Source organism: Lithobates pipiens, unplaced genomic scaffold (assembly GCF_037356315.1).
Source record: "Lithobates pipiens isolate NorthernLeopardFrog02 unplaced genomic scaffold, aLitPip1_a1.2 Scaffold_3, whole genome shotgun sequence".
Taxonomy (NCBI): domain Eukaryota; kingdom Metazoa; phylum Chordata; class Amphibia; order Anura; family Ranidae; genus Lithobates; species Lithobates pipiens.
The window spans coordinates 543,830-564,468 of NW_027507790.1; the positions used below are offsets into that span (position 1 = coordinate 543,830).

General features: G+C 43.2%; 1 protein-coding gene across 1 annotated transcript; it reads left to right on the forward strand.

The window, feature by feature from the left end:
• Positions 1-8,507: 8,507 nt before the first annotated feature.
• Positions 8,508-9,455, forward strand: LOC143939927 (olfactory receptor 6B1-like). The gene has a single exon (XM_077461018.1). It carries the CDS (start codon positions 8,508-8,510, stop codon positions 9,453-9,455), a length of 948 nt encoding a protein of 315 aa, XP_077317144.1.
• Positions 9,456-20,639: the final 11,184 nt, after the last annotated feature.

Below are 20,639 nucleotides of genomic sequence, written 5' to 3' on the forward strand. Positions count from 1 at the left end.
ACTCCTCCCCTTCCTGTTCATGGACCGGGCTTAGGTCAATGTAAGAACCCCAACACCAAGCCCCTGCACAGCAGAACTCTACGATGAGTACGTAACCACAACATGGCTTCAAAAGGGTCGGCAGGTCAGAACGAACTAACAGAACGTACTGAAAAACAGAAAGGCCTGAGAAGAGCGAGCTGAAAATCAGAAACGAGCAGACAAGAATGCACTGAAAATCAAATACGTACTAGAAAATACGCACTGAAAAACAAATGCGAACTGACTACATGCACTGAAAACCATATACAAGTCCACAAGCACAAACTAAAGAGCAGTAACAATCTGAAAAGCACGAGGCTGAAAAGCACAAATCGCCTCTCGCCAAACTTCTACTAACAAGAGATAAACACGAGATTAGAAGAAGGAGCCCAAAGGGTGGTGCACTTGGTTTGAAAGCTCCCTTTTATAGTGCTGTCGTACGCATATTGACGTTCGGAATTTCCGACAACATTGTGTGACCGTGTGTATGACAAGTTTGAGCCAACATCTGTCTTAAAAATCCATGGATTTTGTTGTCGGAATGTGTGATCGTGTGTACATTTTAGTAAATGAGACTAAAATTTATGTTTACAACATTTCTTATTTTAATGTTCGGCTACAATATATTTTCCTGAAGAAGCGGGGTATGACCCGTGAAGTGTAACTACATCGAAGCTACAGCGAGTTTCTTATACCCTATGGCAGTGGGGTTGATGAGAATCAACACTAAGAGGAGCATTACATTGTGTTTCTTTTCATGTTTGTGGTACATGTGCACATTTCTATGTCCTATATTTTAAACTTGTATAAATAAACATTTTTTTATTTTTTTTTACCATTTGGTACCGTTAAAATCCTTCCAATCTAGCATGTTAGGGTTATTTTGTAGTCTATTTTCCAGAATGAGGTACCCTAAATATACTGTCCATCAATTGAGGGCTCTCCTTTGAGGCCTTCCTCCCAATTTTTCTTTTACTCTCCATGTGGATGGATGTCTTTACAACAAATATTAAAGACTACTAGGTTGCCACTCTCCTAGACCCCTAGTGCACATGCAAAATGGGTCAGATTTGCAGCCCATCCATGATGAAGGAAGGATGCAGAAAATTCTATGCCATTTTCAGAGCCTAGCTAACTTAGGTCTTTCCCAAGGCTGTCCACCCAGATGCCACCATTGCCAAGGGACCATTGTTCCTGTACCTTTAAGGAGGGGTGGCTCCCCTTCAGTCCACCTGCCCTCATCTAACCATCAGAATGCATGTGCCTCCACTGCGGGGACACCATGTTAGTGTTAGGACCACAGATACCAGGGTGCCTTGACGTGGCTCTGTGGCTCACGCATGCGTTTGCAAATGCGTGCGGACTAAACCCCTGTTTTTAACGCATACTGTTAGACAGGTTAATTTGGTTGTCTGCGAGCTGGTGGTAAGTAGGCTTTGGTTTTTCCCTGGGCATTCCCCAGACCTTGTTGTTACCTGTTGTTTAGCCTTCCAAAGCCACTTACTGCGATAGCCAGCTATAGATGAGGGCGGTGGGCAAGTTCTTGATAACACGGTAGTGTTTGCATTGGTCCAGCAGTGCACCAACACCTTTGCTGCCATTGTGCTCTTGCTGGGTGTTTGGTGTGTTCCTGTACCTTTAAGGAGGGGTGGCTCCCCTTCAGTCCACCTGCCCTCATCTAACCATCAGAATGCATGTGCCTCCACTGCGGGGACACCATGTTAGTGTTAGGACCACAGATACCAGGGTGCCTTGACGTGGCTCTGTGGCTCACGCATGCATTTGCTAATGCGTGCGGACTAAACCCCTGTTTTTAACGCATACTGTTAGACAGGTTAATTTGGTTGTCTGCGAGCTGGTGGTAAGTAGGCTTTGGTTTTTCCCTGGGCATTCCCCAGACCTTGTTGTTACCCTAAATATACTGTCCATCAATTGAGGGCTCTCCTTTGAGGCCTTCCTCCCAATTTTTCTTTTACTCTCCATGTGGATGGATGTCTTTACAACAAATATTAAAGACTACTAGGTTGCCACTCTCCTAGACCCCTAGTGCACATGCAAAATGGGTCAGATTTGCAGCCCATCCATGATGAAGGAAGGATGCAGAAAATTCTATGCCATTTTCAGAGCCTAGCTAACTTAGGTCTTTCCCAAGGCTGTCCACCCAGATGCCACCATTGCCAAGGGACCACTTATCTTTCCCTGTTGAGTTGCTAAATCACTGGCCAGCCTACTGAGGCATCATGCAGTTGCTGTTACTTAGCTAGGGAGTAAACATTCTGCAATGTTTCTTGGTGATTTTGTCAATTGCAGTGTCTGCAGTTCAACCGCTTCACGCCCGCCCTATAGCCGAAATACGGCTGCAGAGCGGACGCTAACTACCGGGAGGCCGTTCCGGAACGGCGTCCTGTTTACTTCCTCAATGCGCGCTCCCTTCGAGCGTGCATCAGGGAAGTTCTGTGCTGGCCGTGTCCCTCGGATACAGCCAGTCACAGATCGCTGTAAACGGCCAATTACAGCGGCCGTTTACAGCGCGATCGGTGTGTCGAATGTGAGATTATCTCATATGTAAACATATAAGATCATCTCTCAGCGCCGCTCTCCCTCCTCACACAGACAGCGTGTGAGAAGGGAGAGATTAACGGCTGCAGCAGCAGTAAGTTAAAAAAAAAAAAGGAAAAAAGTGCCATCCGCCCCAGTGCCATCCTCCTCCAGTGCCATCCGCCCCAGTGCCATCCTCCCCCAGTGCCATCCGCCCCAGTGCCATCCTCCCTCAGTGCCATCCGCCCCAGTGCCATACTCCCCAGTGTCATCCTCCCCAGTGCCATCCTCGCCCCAGTGACATCCTCGTCCAGTGCCATCCTCCCCAGTGCCATCCTCCCCAGAGCCACCTGCCCCCAGTGCCACCTGTTAGTGCTATCTGTTCCCAGTGCCACCTGTTAGTGCTATCTGTCCCCAGTGCCACCTGTTGTCAGTGCCATTTGTCCCCAGTGCCATCTGTCATCAGTGCCACGTATAAGTGCCATCTGTCATCAGTGCCACGTGTCATCAGTGCCACATAGTGCCATCTGTCATCAGTGCCACATATTAGTGCCATCTGTCATCAGTGCCACGTATCAGTGCCATTTGTCATCAGTGCCACCTGTCAGTGTCACGTGCCATCTGTTGTCAGTGTCACGTGTCATCAATGCCACTTATCAGTGCCATCTGTCATCAGTGTCACGCGTCATCTGTGCAACGTATTAGTGCCATCTGTCATCAGTGCCACGTATTAGTGCCACGTATTAGTGCCATCTGTCATCAGTGCCACATATTAGTGCCATCTGTCATCAGTGCCATGTATTAGTGCCATGTGTCATCAGTGCCATGTATATGTGCCATCTGTCATCAGTGCCACGTATAAGTGCCATCTGTCATCAGTGCCACATATTAGTGCCATCTGTCCTCAGTGCCACGTGTCATCAGTGCCACGTATAAGTGTCATCAGTGCCACGTATCAGTGCCATCTGTCATCAGTGCCATGTGTCATTATCCTGGTGCTCCAGGGCCTTCAAAAGTGTAATAGGTAGTCAACAAGTTAGATGTGTAATTTATGCTCCTAGAACATGTGACGTGCTCCCTGCATGTTGGGCCTCTCTATGTGGCCAGGCTGTGAAAAAGTCCCACACATGTGGTATTGTAATACTCAGGAGGAGTAGCAGAATTTTTTTGGGGGTGTAATTTGTGGTATACACATGCTACGTGAGAGAAATAACCTATTACAATGACAATTTTGTGGAAAAAAATACAAAAAATTAAAAATCTTAATTTTGCAAAGAATTGTGGGAAAAAAATTACAACATCAAAAAGCTCACCATGCCTCTTACTAAATACCTTGGAATGTCTACTTTCCTAAAAGGGGTCATTTGGGGGGTATTTGTACTTTCCTGACTTGTTCGGTTGCAAGAAGTGAAATAGTCCACCAGTACATCAGATGTAATCAATTTTGTGCGATTCGCACCACAGCTTGTAGACTCTCTAACTTTCTCAAAGACCAAATAATATCCACTAATTTGGGTTATTTTTACCAAAGAGATGTAGCAGTATAAATAATGGCCAAAATTTATGACGAAAAATTTATCATTTGCATAATTTTGTCACAGAAACAAAGAAATATGCATTTTTTTTCAAAATTTTCGGTCTTTTTTCATTTATAACGCAAAAAATAAAAACCCCAGAGGTGATCAAATACCACCAAAAGAAAGCTCTATTTGTGGGAAAAAAAGGACAAAAAATTCATTTGGGTACAGTGTTGCATGACTGAGTAATTGTCATTCAAAGTGTGAGAGCACCGAAAGCTGAAAATTGGTCTGGGCAGGAAGGGTGTTTAAGTGCCCAGTAAGCAAGTGGTTAACCTGTCTAGTCTATGGAAATTTCATTTTACCTTATCTTTTGTCTATGGAGCAAGAAGTGAAGTTAATATTCTCCAATGATACAAAGACTTCAGAATAAAGCAGACAAATGTTTAAAGCCTATTTGAAGCCTCAATTTTTTAACGTATTGCAGTCAGGCTGCATGAAAAAAATAAATGTGGAAATTGTATTCTTAGTTAATGGACTATTGTGCTTCAGTATGTGTTAAAGTGCCCAGAATGCTTGAGATCTAGACCACTGCTTAATACAGATTGCAAAAGTCCAGATCTCCAGTGGTTTGGCAACAGCACAGCTCAGGGAGCTAGGGTCCTCTGTGCTCTGTGTTAAGCAGCGTTTTGGATCTCCAGAGGGCTACAGGCATGTGACATTATAACCCTAACTGCAGCACAATAATACATTTAAAAATTATAAATAAGGCCAACATCTGCTTATCATACAGCTAAGTCTTCATGTACATGGCTCCTGGTAAATGGACGTTTGTGAGCAGTTGGACGTTTTTATTCAGCTTCCCCTAAACTCTCCTCTATGTTATCTTATCAATACATGTACCCAGGGTCGTTTATAGTCTTTTCTAGTCAGTGGAGTTAAGAAGCATTTTTTGGAAAGCAAAAAAATGCATTCAGGAAGTGAAACTCATCAGTGCCACCCATTAGTGCCCATAGTGCCACCCATCAGTGCCCACAGTGCCACCTATCAGTGCCCACAGTGCCACCTATCAGTGCCCACAATCTGCCGCAAAAACAGTGCTGCACCTCAGTGCCACATATCCGTGCCCATCAGTGTCATCTACCAGTGCCCATCAGTGCCCAGCAGTGCCGCCCATCAGTGCCCAGCAGTGCCACCTATCAGTGCCACCTATCAGTGCCATCAGTCCCATTTATCAGTGGTACCTATCAGTGCCCATCCATGCCACCCATCCATGCCACCCATCCGTGCCATCTTATCTGTGCCCATCTTTGCCCATCAGTGCTGCCTTATCTGTGCCCATCAGTACTGCCTTATCTGTGCCTATCGGTGCCACCTTATCTGTGCCTATTAGTGCCACCTTAACTGTGCCTATCAGTGCCCACCAGTGCAGCCTATCAGTGGCCACCAGTGCTGCCTCATCAGTGCATTTCAATGATGGAGAAAAATGACCTATTTGCAAAATTTTATAACAAACTATTAAACACGATTTTTTATTTTTCTTTATTTTGCATTTTTTTTTGTTTGTTTAGAAAAAAATAAAACTCCCAGCTGTAATTAAATACCACCAAAAGAAAGCTCTATTTGTGGGAAAAAAATGATAAAAATTTCATTTGGGTACAGTGTTGTATGGCTGCGCAATTGTCATTCAAAGTGCATCAGCGCTGAAAAGCTGAAAATTGGTCTGGGCAGGAGGGGGGTTTAAGTGCCCAGTAAGCAAGTAATTAAAGCGGAGGTCCACCCTAAAGTGGACCTTCCACTCATTGGAATCCTCCCCCCCTCCGGCGCCACAATTGGCACCTTTCAGGGGGGAGGGGGGTGCAGGTACCTGTACAGTACAGGTATCTGCACCCACTTCCGGGATAGCTCTCTGCGGAAAGGGGCGTAGATCTACGCCCCTTTCCGAAAGTCCCCCGCTGCCTGCTGGGAAACACACAGATCCCAGAGGCAGCGGGTCCATCCTTATGCATGCGCAGTAGGGAACCGGGAAATAAAGCCGAAAGGCTCCACTGCCTGATTCTCATACCCAAGATGGCGGCGGCAGCACCCGAGAGACGATCGAGAGATCGGCTTCGGGTGCCGACATCGCGGGCGCGCTGGGTCGGTAAGTGTCCTTATTTTATAAGTCAGCAGCTGCTGTATTTGTAGCTGCTGGCTTTAAAAAAAAAAAACGGCGGAACTCCCGGCGGACTCCCGCTTTAAGCTTTAAAGTGCAACTAAAAGCAGATCTTTTTTTTTGTTGCTTTGGATGGAATGGGGAGGGATTAGCACATCTTTCAGGTTTTGATTGCTGTCTGTGTCTCTTTTAGGGAGATTCACTCTCTTTATTTGCCCTGGTTAGCATTATCACCAAAAGTGAAAGTGAAAGAAACTCCCAAATTTAGGGTCGTCACCATAACACAAAGAGAGTAGAAATCTTCCAATCGAGACACTAGTTCTGGTGACAAACAGGGATTCCCTCACTTTGGAAAGATTTCTTCTCACTTCCTGTTCCAATTATGGGACAGACAGTGAAGGTAAATCTCCCCAATGGGACACAGATGACAAAAAAAAATTGAGAAGGGTTACAACCCTCCCCAATCTATCTTGAATAGAAAATGTTTTGCCCTTAGTTCTACTTTAACTGCTTTACTATAATAAAAAGGGTTCAATTGAGATTTAACAATTCCCAACTCTATCCAATACACAGTACTGTGAAAAAGTATTTGTCCCCTTCCTGATATTTCCTTTTTGCATATTTGTCACACTTATTTGATTCAGATCATAAAATAAATTTTAATATTACACAAAGAAAACCAGAGTAAATAAGAAAATGCAGTTTTTAAATGACAATTTCATTTATTAAGGGAAAAAACTGTCCAGGCCTGCCTGGCCCTATGTGAAAAAAGTAATTGCTCCTAAACCTAATACCTGGTTGTACCACCCTTGGCAGCAACAACAGCAATCAAGCGTTTGTGATAACTGGCAATGAGTCTTTCACATCACTGTGGAGGAATTTTGGGCCACTATTCTTTGCAGAATTATTTTTAATTCAGCCCCATTGGAGGATTTTCAAGCATGAGTGACATGTTTAAGGTCATGCCACAGTATCTCAATCAAATTTAAGTCCGGACTTTGACTACACCACTTCGAAACATTAATTAGTTAATTTTTTTGAGCAATTCAGAGGTGGACTTGTTGGTGTGTTTCAGATCATTGTGCTACTGCATAACCTAAGTGTGCTTGAGCTTGGGATCACAAACTGATAGCCGGACATTCTCCTTCAGGATTTTCTGGTAGAGCACAGAATTCATGGTGCCATCAATTATGGCAAGTTGTCCAGGTCCTGAAGCAGCCCCAGACCATCACACTACCACCACCATTTAATGTTGGTATGATGTTCTTTTTATGAAATGCTGTGTTAGTTGTATGCCAGATGTAATGGGACACACACCGTCCAAAAACTTTTGTCTCATCAGTTCACAGAAAATTTTCCCAAGAGACTTGGGGATAATCAAGATGTTTTTTGGCAATTGTGAGATGAGTCTTTGTGTTCTTTTTGGTCAGCAGTGGCTTTCCCCTTTGAACTCTACCATGGAGGCCATTTTTGCCTAGTCTCTTTCGTAATGCTTAATTATGAAAACTGACCTCAACTGAGGCATATGAGGCCTGCAGTTCTTTAGATGTTATTCTGGGTTATTTTATGACCTCCTGGATGAGTTGTCATTTTACTCTTGGAGTAGTTTTGGTAGGCTGGCCACTCCTGGGAACATTCATAACTGTTCCAAGTTTTGTCCATTTGTGGATAAAGGCTCTCACCTTGGATTGCTGAAGTGCCAAAGCCTTAGAAATGGCATTGTAACCCTTCCCAGACTGATACATGGCAATTAATTTGTTTCTCGTCTGTTATTACATTTCTTTAGATTGCAGCACAATGTATTGCTGTTTGAGATTTTTTAGAGTGCTTCACATTTTCAGACAGCTTCTATTTAAGTGATTTCTTGATTCAACAGGTCTGGCAGTAATCAGGCCTGGATATGGCAATTAAAATTTAACTCAGCTTTCCAAAAAATATGGTTAATCACAATCTATTAATGATTTCGCAAGGGTGGGGGGGATTACTTTTTCACATAGGGTCAGGCAGGTGTGGACAGATTTTATTCCCTTAATAATGAAATCATCATTTAAAAATGCATTTTGTATTACTCGGGTTATCTTTATATAATATAGAAATTTGTTAGATGATCTAAATCACTTAGGTGTGCCAAATAAGCAAACAAATATTTTTTTTAGGAAGACCTGTACAACAATAGCTTTGGTTTTACACATTCTTTAAAAAGACTGTAATTTACCTCAATCTTAGCTATATGTATACTGAATCCTGATACATTACATGAATCTACACTCTTTCAGATGATATCTTTGGAGTTGGAAGTGAAGGGAAATCTTACAAATGTCATCAGTACCTTCATTATTTTGGGGTTCCCCAGTTCCCCTCCTGTTCAGATGCTATTTTTTTTCATATTTCTTTTCATGTATATTTTGACCATTGTAGAAAACCTTTTTATCATCATAATAATCTGCTACAGTCCCAAATTACATAAGCCAATGTATTTCTTTCTGGGGAATCTGTCCTTCCTTGAGACATGGTATGTGACAGTCACTGTTCCTAAATTACTGTCTATATTTCTAAATGGAAATAATACAATAACATATGTTGGTTGCATGTCCCAGCTTTTTTTCTTCCTTTACCTGGGCTGCACGGAATGTGTTTTATTAACTGTTATGGCATTTGATCGATATGTGGCAATCTGCAATCCTTTACATTACCAGACTATAATGAACTGGCACTTCTGCTTTATTCTAGCTCTTTCTACCTGGCTTATTGGCTTGGCTATTTCTCTTCTAAAGACTTACCTTATCTCTAAGCTAACGTTTTGCCATTCAGTAATCATCAACCATTTTTATTGTGATGTGTCACCTATACTTAATCTTGCATGCACAGATATGACATTAACAGAACTTATAGACTTTATTCTTGCTCTGGTTATTCTTTTGGTGCCACTTCTACTTACTTGCCTCTCTTATTTGTGTATATTGTCTACTATCATTCAAATTCGAAGTTCAACTGGACGCAAAAAAGCATTTTCAACTTGTGGCTCCCATCTGGTTGTCGTCATCATGATTTTTTCAACCACAATTTTTATGTATGCTAGACCAAGTAAGGCTCAGTCTATTAATTCTAACAAACTGGTCTCTGTTGTCTACACAGTGGTGACACCCTTTCTCAACCCAATTATTTACTGCTTTAGGAACAGAGAGGTGAAAGCAGCCATTGAGAAACTTGTCTACAGGAACTGATATGAAAAGCCAACTGTGTGTAGTAATTGACTCTGCAAGTGCAACTGCTCCAGAGCTTAGTAAATGAGCAGAAACTCTGCTGACTTCCATCATCCAATTATGTTCCAGATAAAATGCTGTTTTATTTTCCTTGCACATGATTGGGCACTCTTTGCAAAGTGAAGCCTTACCTCATTTACTAAGCTCTGGAGCATCTGCACTTGCAAAGTGCACAATCTATTTGCCTTTGGTAAATTAACCCCTTTGTGCAGCACTTGACTGTTAATTCAATATCGGAAACTTGAAAACCTTAAAGCGGAGGTCCGCCCACCGCTGCTAAAATTAAAAGCCCGCAGCTGCACATACTGTAGCTGCTGAATTTTAATAATCAGGCACTTACCTGTCCTGGAGTCCAGCGATGTGGGCACCGCAGCTGATGTTTCCATCAGCTGTTTGGTGCATGCCGCCTCTATTGTGAGTAAGGGAACCCAGCAGTGTAGCCTTATGGCTTCACACTGGGAACCTTAATGCACATGCACTCCACTCCACTTCTCCCTTCTACTAGCCTGGCAGCCGGGGAAGGAGGAGGGAGCCCCAGTGATGGCACAAAATACCCGCGGCTGAGGCTCCCGGAAGTGGGGACAGGATACCTGTGAAGGACATGTATCCTGCCCCGAAAAGTGCCAAATGTGGCACCGGAGGGGGAAGGAGTTTCACTTTTGGGTGGAACTCTGCTTTAAATAAACAAAATGTATTAAAAAATGTAGACAGCTTCCCCTCTGAAAGGTGTTCGGATGCCTACTGACTGCTGGATGGACCTACCTTACCCATTCAGCTGCCAACTGGAGATTCCTGCCGAACAGTGGAATGCAAACAAAGTGACAGAGATTATGAAAAAAATGGCATGGGGATTCCCCCCAGTAATCATATGAAACCCTTCTGTTCTGGTATAGATTTTAATGGGGACCCCATGCAAAACACAAGAAAAAAAGGCTGAGGTCTCCTTAAAATCCATACCAGATTCTTATCTGAGCATACAACCTAGCAGGCCTGAAAAGGGGGAAATGGCCCCCCTCTACTATTAAACCATACCAGGTGTATGGAATCTGCATGGCATCATTGGCCAAATATGGTCATGTCCATATTTAGTCAGTGATTTCACCTGGGAGACTCACCCCTTTGTTTACATTTAGTGACGGGACCTGGATCTGTAATTTGCGGAGAAGAATTGTGGAGAAGAAGCCCTTAAACTCTTCAACATGGGGAGCAATTGGATAATGGTCTGCTGTGCTGTTTTCTTTTTTTTCATGGGGTTCTCATTTTTTATTGGGGGTTCCGATGTTGTTTATTGCATGAGATCCCCTTTGATATCTGTAACAGACGCTCATCAAGGATAAGGGTCTATTTCCGTCTATTTTCCCTGCCTATTTGCAGACTGCTGGGACCTTGTGTCTACTCCTTGATATAGGGGACCAAGCCTAAATTTATATGTGGTTTTATGACTAATTAAGTGTTTCAGGAAACACATGGGATAGGCAGTGATATGTGCACAATTTTATGATGTGTTTTAAAAGGTAATTGGATAAATGTCCTCTATCATCAGTACATACTGTATAATGATGTGTGTATAATTAACAGTCCTCATTGCAAGATGATGTGATATTTTTATATAACTAAAACTACAACTGAGTTTTGTAAATGTGAGAATTACAAGTACGCTGTTAGCTGGTAGTTCTCAATGAGCTACAAGGGTAAAATGAGGTATGAGCAGACATCTTACACTGACAGTCTGCCAGAGCCCTGCATTGCACCTGAGATCTACTGATCACTGATGTAATGTTTTTCAGGCTAAAGGTAAAAAATTAATAAAATAAAAAATGTAAAAAAATAAAATAAATGCACATTTTTTAAGCTGCAAAAAGATATGTATTTATTATTATTATTATTATTTTTTACAAAGATGAACTTATTCTTTAGCGTGCAAGTTCATTCAAAATCCCATTCTAAGCCTATTTGATCAAACCCTGTAAAGACAAAAACTGTATACTTATCCAGTTCTGGAGCCGCTCCAGCCCAGTCACATGGGCTGGGCTTCAGAATAAGTAACTATTGAGATCTTTTCTTTACAGGGTTAGATAGAATAGGCTTAGAATGGGAGTAGGAGTAGGTTTAGCCTTTACTAGAATATGACTGAAGTTCCACTTTAAAGACACTTACATAAATAAAAATTCCTGACACATGGTCAAATGGTCAAACATAAGAATGTGCTTTGCTGCAACAATATCCCAATAAGCTGGGATGGCGCTGCTTTAAAAATTGGGAGTAGTGGTTTATTACCCTTTATTTTTCAATAGTTGCAAATACCACAATAATGACTACACAACTGCATAATGATCCAGTTAGAATTAGTTGGATATTCATTTGGTATATTGTAATCTAAGTTGAAAACTAAAAATGTTTTTTTCTTCTTTTAGTAGCCAAATTCATTCATTCTATATGCAACATAATATTAATGTTTCTGTACACAACATGTTCTAAACATTTTTTATTAAAGCCCGTATGATGAGAATAGGTTGTCAGGTGTTATTGCTGTCTGTATCCCAATGAAAAGGTGTCAGAGGGACAAAAAGTGGTTGTAATTCCACAGACAGGCAGGGACAGAGACAACAAAAAAATTCTGTTTGTAATAATTGACCATAATATTTAAAGACTTTTAAAAATTAAAATGTATAGTACGCCCCAGATTAAAAAAAAAATGGTACCCTAAGTACCTAACCAACTGAAGTGTATGCAAATCAATATGTGAAAATATGTATATATTAAAATTATATAAAGACCTTTAAAAACTGCTGATTGCTTACGACCACTATGCAAACAAATGTATTTAGGGGGAGAAAAGGTAAGCACCACCTCAGTGTAGAAATTAAATCATGCTTTATTAGGGCAAGAAAAAGGAACACTTACAGCATAAAATTTGTTTTCAGGCTCATAAAAAACCAAGGGAGATAGGGGTGTTAAGCCTTAGCGTCCTTCCAGATTCCCTGTCATTTCCCAGGCTGTGTAGATGGATAGATTCTTCTGTGCACCCTGTGGCCACCAGGTAGCAGGAACCACAACCAACGTAGAATGTGGCCGGAGTGGCCGGAAATGACATCACAGGAATCAGGAATGGGATACGGTGGGCTAGGCAGGCAGAGAATAGGCTATTCTCTGCCTGCCTAGCCGTAACTACTTTTATCCTGTAAGTGCTCCTAATCCTTGTGCTAAAAAAGCATGTTTTAATCTCTACACTGAGGTGGCGCTTCCCTTTTTCCCCCTTCTTGTCTTCAGCAGAGTTGGCTATACTCTGAGGATAGCTGCCACCTACCATATCCTTGTTAGCCCTTGTACACACGGTCGGACATTCTGACGGAAAATGTCCGATTGGACCGTGTTGTCGGATAATCCGACCGTGTGCGGGCTCCATCAGACTTTTTCCGTCGGAATGTCGACCAACAAAATTTGAGAGATGGATATAAAGTTTTCCGAAAACATGATCCGATCGGACTTTGTCCGATCGTTTGTAGAGAATTCCAATCAGACAAAGTGCCACACATGCTCAGATAAAATTAAGAGTCCCAAGCTATTGGCTACTAACCTGAACATAGTCCCATCGTAACGAACGTCATCACGTTCCGAATGATTGGATTTTCAGGCAGCTTTGTCCGACCGTGTGTATGCAACACTAGTTTCGGACAAAATCTATCTGAAAAAATCTGACGGATTTTGTGTGTGTACAAGGGCTTAGACAGATATTTATGTGCATAAACCTTCCTTCCTACCCACGGATGTTTCATGGACCATTAAGTTTATGACTTTATTGTTTTTAACCCCTGATTACCTTGATTCAGCTCTTTTTTTTGCGCCAGTACAAAGTGTATATTGTCAAACAAATGCATTTGCTGTAGCGCAGACATGTCCAAAGTCGGGCCCGCGGTCCGGTTTTGAACGGCCCGTCTGGCTATTAGGGCTGTCAGATGAGCGATCCCCTGCCGAGCTGTACATCGGCACTGTGAGAAGCTTGTCAGCCTCAAAAGTGAAAGTAAAATGCAGGGGAGTGTGCTGTGCTCTCTGCTTCCCCCTACAGTGCAGTACCTGGCTGAACAAGGAAGTTGGAAAGGTACAGTACTGTGCTATAAGCTAGATTAGTTTTAACCACTTCCCGACCAGCGCACGACGATGTACGTCGACAGAATGGCACGGGCAGGCATATTTGCGTACAGGTACGTCCAATATTCAATGCCGCCCTGCCATCGGGAGCGCGCCGCCGGGATCCCCGCGATCGTCTCACGGAGCGGCCGAATGGAGGAAATGCCGAGTAAACAGCATTTCTCCATTCTGCCTAGCAACTAGTGACGCTGATCTCTGCTCCATGTGATTGGAGCAGAGATCAGTGTTCACTAAATGAAAGCCCAACCCCCCCACAGTTAGTAACACACCCCTAGGAACACTTAACCCCTACACTGCCACCCACTGGTTAACCCCTTCACTGCCAGTGTCATTTACACAGGAATCACTGCATTTATATAGCAGTGATTACTGTATAAATGACAATGGTCCCAAAAATGTGTCAAAAATGTCCGATGGGTCCCCCACAATGTCGCAGTCACAATAAAAATCGCTGATCGCCGACCATTACTAGTAAAAAAAAAATAATAAAAAAATATTAATAAAAATGCTATAAAACTATCCCTATTTTGTAAACGCTATAACTTTTGCGCAAACCAATCAATAATCGCTTATTGTGATTTTTTTTACCAAAAATATGTAGAAGAATACGTATCGGCCTAAACTGAGGGAAAAAAATGTTTTTTATATATTTTTGGGGGATATTTATTATAACAAAAAGTAAAAAATAATGCGTTTTTTTCAAAATTGTCGCTCTATTTTTGTTTATAGCGCAAAAAATAAAAACCGCAGGGGTGATCAAATACCATCAAAAGAAATCTCTATTTGTGGGAAAAAAAGGACGTCAATTTTGTTTGGGAGCCACGTCGCACGACCGCGCAATTGTCAGTTAAAGCGACGCAGTGCCAAATCGCAAAAAGTGGTCTGGTCTTTGACCAGCAAAATGGTCCGGTCTGCAAGTGATTAATAGTGCTTTATTCATGTGTCTGTGTGTGTGTGCGTGTGCCTGTATGTATGTGTATGCATGTGTCTGTATGTATGTCTGTATGCATGTGTCTGTATGTATGTCTGTATGTATGTGTATGCGTGTGTCTGTATGTATGTCTACATGTATGTGTATGCATGTGTCTGTATGCATGTCTGTATGTATGTGTATGCGTGTGTATATATGTATGTCTGTATGTATGTGTGTGTCTGTATATATGTCTGTATGTATGTGTATGCGGGTGTCTGTATGTGTGTGCATGTGTATGCATGTGTCTGTATGTATGTCTGTATGTATGTGTATGCATGTGTCTGTATGTATGTATGTGTATGCATGTGTAGGTATGTGTATGCATGTGTCTGTATGTATGTCTCTATGAATGTGTATGCATGTGTCTGTATGTGTATGCATGTGCATGTGTCTGTATGTATGTCTGTATGTATGTGCATGCATGTGTCTGTATGTGCGTGCATGTGTCTGTATGTATGTGTATGCATGTGTCTGTATGTGCGTGCATGTGTCTGTATGTATGTGTATGCATGTGTCTGTATGTGTGTGCATGTGTATGTATGTATGTGTATGCATGTTTCTGTATGTGTATGCATGTGTCTGTATGTGTGTGCATGTGTCTGTATGTATGTGTATGCATGTGTCTGTATGTGTGTGCATGTGTCTGTATGTATGTGTCTGTATGTGTGTGCATGTGTCTGCATGTGTCTGTATGTATGTGTGTGCATGTGTCTGCATGTATGTGTGTACATTTGTCTGTATGTATGTGTATGAATGTGTCTGTATGTGTGTGCGTGCATTTGTTTGTGTGTATGCTACTTTTAATCTGGACCCCCCCCCCCCATTCCTGTACCATCAGAACTGCTTTTGTAGGGCTTGTGTGGGATAGCAGCCAGGACTGCTGCTCCTCTGCAAAGCAATCTATGCACAGATCGCTTTTGAGAGGCATTTGAAAGGTGGTAAAGAGGCATTATGTTGCCTCCTCCCCACCTGTTTTAAGCCCGTAAATGCAGCATCACAATACCGCAACTGTGCAATCCACACAGTTGCGGGGTATTTGGAGTGCAGGCCCATTCACCCTGGGTATACCTCCAGCTGCAGCCACAGCATGTGTACACCCCCAGCTGCTCCCTCTGCATCTAAAGGGGGAGAAGTTGGGGGTGGTAAAAACAGCTTAACCATGTAGTTTTACTGCCCCTCCAACCTGACATGTGAGCAAGCCCTTGGTTCACATCTGTGTGGCTGCATGCTGCATGTAGGGCAGCCCATTCATTTCAATGGGCTTCCCTACCCACAAAAATGCAAGAAAAGAAGTCCCCAAGCTTTTTTTTTTAAATTGCGCTGCACCAAAAGCACCCCATATTTTCCAATGTGTGGGGTACCATTAAGAATTAATGGTACTCCTAAAGAGCAGAGCATTCGTCTGTGTGCGACAAAGGCAAGAGAATTCTTGCTGGGCAGTGTATTAGTGTTCGGAACGAACACACAGACCGAATTTTAATGGTTCAATGGTCGGCCCTTATGCATGTTCACTTCATCAAATCTGGCCCTCTTTGAAAAAAGTTTGGACACCCCTGCTGTAGCGCTACTGTATATATAAAGTTCTGAGTGCTAATTGATCCTTAAAGTGTAGCTTTTTTTTTCATTTTGGATTGAGTAAGGGAGGGTTATAACCTCTTTATCTTTTTGCCATCTCCGCCCCATTGGGGAGATTCCCCTTCCCTTCCTGTCTTATAGCCAAAACAGGAAGTGAAAATTGAATAGAAGAGAAATCCAAATCAAATCAACATTTAGAGAGACCACCCTTTGCCTTCAGCATCAATTCTTCTTGGTATACGTGCACACAGTTTTTGAAGGAACTTGCAAGGTAGGTTGTTCTACAAATCTTGAAGAACTAACCGCATATCTTTTATGGATGTAGGCTGCCTCAAATGGTTCTGTCTCTTCATGTATTCCCAGGCAGACTTCATGATGCTGAGATTGGGGCTCTGTGGGGGCCAAACCAACACTTCTAGGACTCCTTATCCTTCTTTATGCTGAAGATAGGTCCTGATGAGGTTGACTGTATGTTTGGGGTTGTTTCCCTGCTGAAGAATACATTTAGGGACAATCACATGCCTTACTAATGGTATGGCATGATGAATATCTATCTGCCTATATTTCTCAGCATTGAGGACACCATTGATCCTGATCAAATCCCCAACTCCATCTGCAGAAATGCAGTCCCAAACTTGCAAGGAACCTCCATCATGCTTCACTGTTGCCTGTAGACACTCATTGGGTGAGCAAAAAGCCACCTGCTACAGCCAAATATTGACATTTTTTACTCATCAGTCCAGAGCACCCGCTGCCATTTTTCTGCACCCCAGTTTCTATGTTTTCGTGCATAGTTGAGTCACTTAGCCCTGTTTCTACGTTGGAGGTATGGTTTTTGGCTACAATTCTTCCATGAAGACCACTTCTGGCTTCTCTATAGAGCAAAGAGTACCCCCCGATACAATTGGGACTTTAACGGCAACATTTGAGACAATATTTAAAATATATAGCTATTATTTTAGACATAAGTAGACAAGAAAACAATGGTGTATAACATCACCAAACCAATAAAAACAGCGTATGTAAAAGACTGTAGTTGGTTCCATGTAGTGGTTCAAGGGGTCCAGCGCATTTCGAGACTCAGTACGTCCCTTCATCAGGGGAACTTATCACAAAAGCATCACATTATTCTAAAAGAGATCACCATATGAGTCAAAACATATAATTTCTGGCTTCTCTAGACAGTAAATGAGTGCACCTGGGTGCCACTGGTTTCCTCCAGTTCTTTGCTGATGGCACCGCTGGACATCCTCCAATGAAAGGAAGTAAGCATGATCTGTCTTTCATCTTCTGCATTAGCTTTCCTTGGTTGACCACTACATTTACAGTTCTTCAAAAGAGCTTGAATCCTGAAACCATCCTGAAACCCCAGTCTGCTTGGAAATCTTTGCCTGGGAGAAACCTTGTTGATTGAGTTAACTACCTTATAAAGCTGTGTCTTGTTGCTGTTCTCAGTCTTTCCATTGTGTATGACCTGTGACATGAAACTGTCTTCCACAACCTCACCTTAATAGCAGAGTTTAGCTGTTCCCCACCTAGTTTTAAGCCTCCTGCACAGATGTTTATGTTTCAGTTAATGACTGTGTTTCAATCTACATATGAAATTGATGGTCATTAGCACCTGCATGCTATAATTGGTTAATCATACACCTGACACTTAAGCCTAGTAAACACAGTTTGAATGCCACCCAGTCCAATAGAATCGGTGGACATTCAGCCAGGGTGTACGGAGGCCAAAAAAGATCTGCCGACCAGCTGACCAAAGTGTTCTGGTGGGGGGCTCCCTGTGAGAACACAATAGCACAGCGGGGGAGATTGCTGTACTAACATTGTATTGTTCCAAAAAAGTTCCAGTAAAGTGCAGAAAAATTGGATTTTTATATACAGCTTACCTGTAAAATCCTTTTCTTGAGAGTACATCACGGGACACAGGAGCTTCATTACATAGGGGTTATATAGGCACCTCTGGTGATTGGACACTGGTTGACCCCAATTAAGGAGAATTCCTCCTCTATATAACCCCTCCCATATGGGAGGCACCTCAGTTTTGTAGCAAAGCAATAAGAAACCACGTAAAACCCAAGAGGGGCGGGAGCCCTGTGTCCCGTGATGTACTCTCAAGAAAAGGATTTTACAGGTAAGCTGTATATAAAAATCCCATTTTCTTGATCATACATCACGGGACACAGGAGCTTCATTACATAGTGGGATGTCCCATAGCAATGCTCAGATTGAGGGGAGGGAGACACAGATCATAATTATAGACCGCGAGGGACCGGAGGATCTAAACTACAGCCTGCAGTACACTGCGCCCGAAGGCGATATCCTCTTGCCCTCTGACATCCACCTGATAGAATGTGGTGAATGTGTGGACTGATGACCAAGTTGCAGCCTTACAGATCTGAGCCAGGGAGGCCTGGTGATGCACTGCCCAAGAAGCACTTACAACCCTAGTAGAGTGCGCTTTCACTTGAAAAGGAGGAATCTTCCCCTTTACACTATAGGCCTGAGAAATAACCTGTCTAATCCACCTTGAGAAAGTGGATCTTGATGCTGCCTGGCCCTTCCTAGGGCCTTCCGGCAAAATAAACAAGCAATCAGTTTTCCTTATCTGAGCAGTTGCTTGAAGATAAATACTGATTGCTCTAACCACATCCAAAGTGTGCAAAGATTCTTCTTCTGCGGACTGTGGGTGCGGAAAAAGGATGGTAGGATTACATCTTGATTCGAATGGAATCCCGAAACCACCTTAGGTAGAAAGGACCTGTTGGGACGCATGACCACCCGGTCCTTATGAATAATTAGATACGGCTCCTTGCTAGAAAGAGCTGCTAGCTCTGATACTCTTCTAGCCATGGATATGGCTACCAAGAAGACCAATTTTTTAGTCAGGAGAACTAATGAACTAATGAAGCCAGATGCAAAGGTTCAAATGGTTGCCCCTGCAAAACCGAGAGAACCAAATTCAGATCCCATGGGCATACCGGAGGTTTGACTGGCAGTCTTATCCGCATGGCCCCCTGGATGAAAGCCCGCACCAGGGAATGCGATGCAAGTGGCTTCTGAAAAAAACACTGACAGGGCCGAAATCTGCACCTTGACAGTGCTTATGGCCAAATTCATTTCTAGGCCTGACTGGAGAAAGGCCAAGATCCTGCTAATGACATACTTTCTAGAATGCCATTTCCTGAGTTCACACCAGGAAACATGCCCTCCAGATTTTGTAATAAATAAGCCTGGAGGCCGGCTTTCTGGCATTGACCAGAGTAAAAAGGACTGGCCCCGAAAGGCCACGGTCTCTCAGAATGTGGGTCTCAGCAGCCAAACCGTCAAATTCAGACTGCGTAAAGCAGGATGGTAGATTGGACCCTGTGAGAGCAGATTTGGCCGGAGAGGGAGGATCCATGGCCTGCCTACTGCCAACTTCATGATCTCTGCGTACCATGGTCGCCTGGCCAAGCCGGGGCCACCAAAAGGACCGACTTTGTCTCCTTCTTGACTCTTCCCAGGAACCGCGACAGAAGCGGGCTCGGGAGGAAGGCATAGATCAGATTGTACTGATCCCAGAGATCTGTCAGAGCATCTGACCCCTGAGCAAGTTTATCTCTTGTCCTTGACACAAAATTGTCCAGTTTCCTGTTGAACCTGGATGCAAACAGATCTACGTCTGGAGTACTCCACCTGTGACATATGTTCCGAAACACATTGGGGTGCAGAGCCCATTCTCCTGGGCACAACTGCTGGTGGCTCAGAAAATCCGCCTGCCAATTTTCCACTCCTGGAATGAAGACTGCAGAAAGACACGGAACATGCTTTTCTGCCCAGACAAGTATGCGATTCACCTCTTTTTTGGGCCACCAGACTCCTGGTACCGCCCTGGTGATTGATATAAGCCACTGCTGTGGCATTGTCGGACTGAACCCAAACTGGGAGACCTCGTAGTCTGTAAGACCACTTTATGAGAGCCATATAAACTGCCCGGATCTCCAAGATATTTATGGGCAATAGCTTCTTGATCGCAGACCATTCCCCTGGGAGCACGTCTCCTCCAATACTGCTCCCCAGCCTGACAGGCTGGCATCTGTTGTGATAATCTTCCATGGAAGAGGAAGAAAAGTTTTGCCCTTCAGCAAATTCTTGGTTTGTAACCACCAGACGAGACTTTGCGTGTCCCTGGGGATAGACGCATAGGAAGATCCAAGGCTTTGGGCTTCCTGTTCCAATCCGCAAGGATGCATATTTGCAGAGGCCTTGAGTGGAACTGGGTGAATGGGACGGCCTCGAAGGAGGCGAGCATTTTCCCTAACAGTCTCATGCACAACCAAATGGGGTAAGATCTTCTGCCCAGAATTAGGCGCACAAGATCCCCAATGGCCTTTGACCTTGGAAGAAACACCTTGCCCTGAGCGGTGTTGATGATCATGCCCAGGTATTCCAACCTGGTGGAA

Bases quoted from the DNA above. Each gene is read 5' to 3' on its own strand.
- LOC143939927 (XM_077461018.1), top strand. From the start codon at position 8,508: ATGATATCTTTGGAGTTGGAAGTGAAGGGAAATCTTACAAATGTCATC.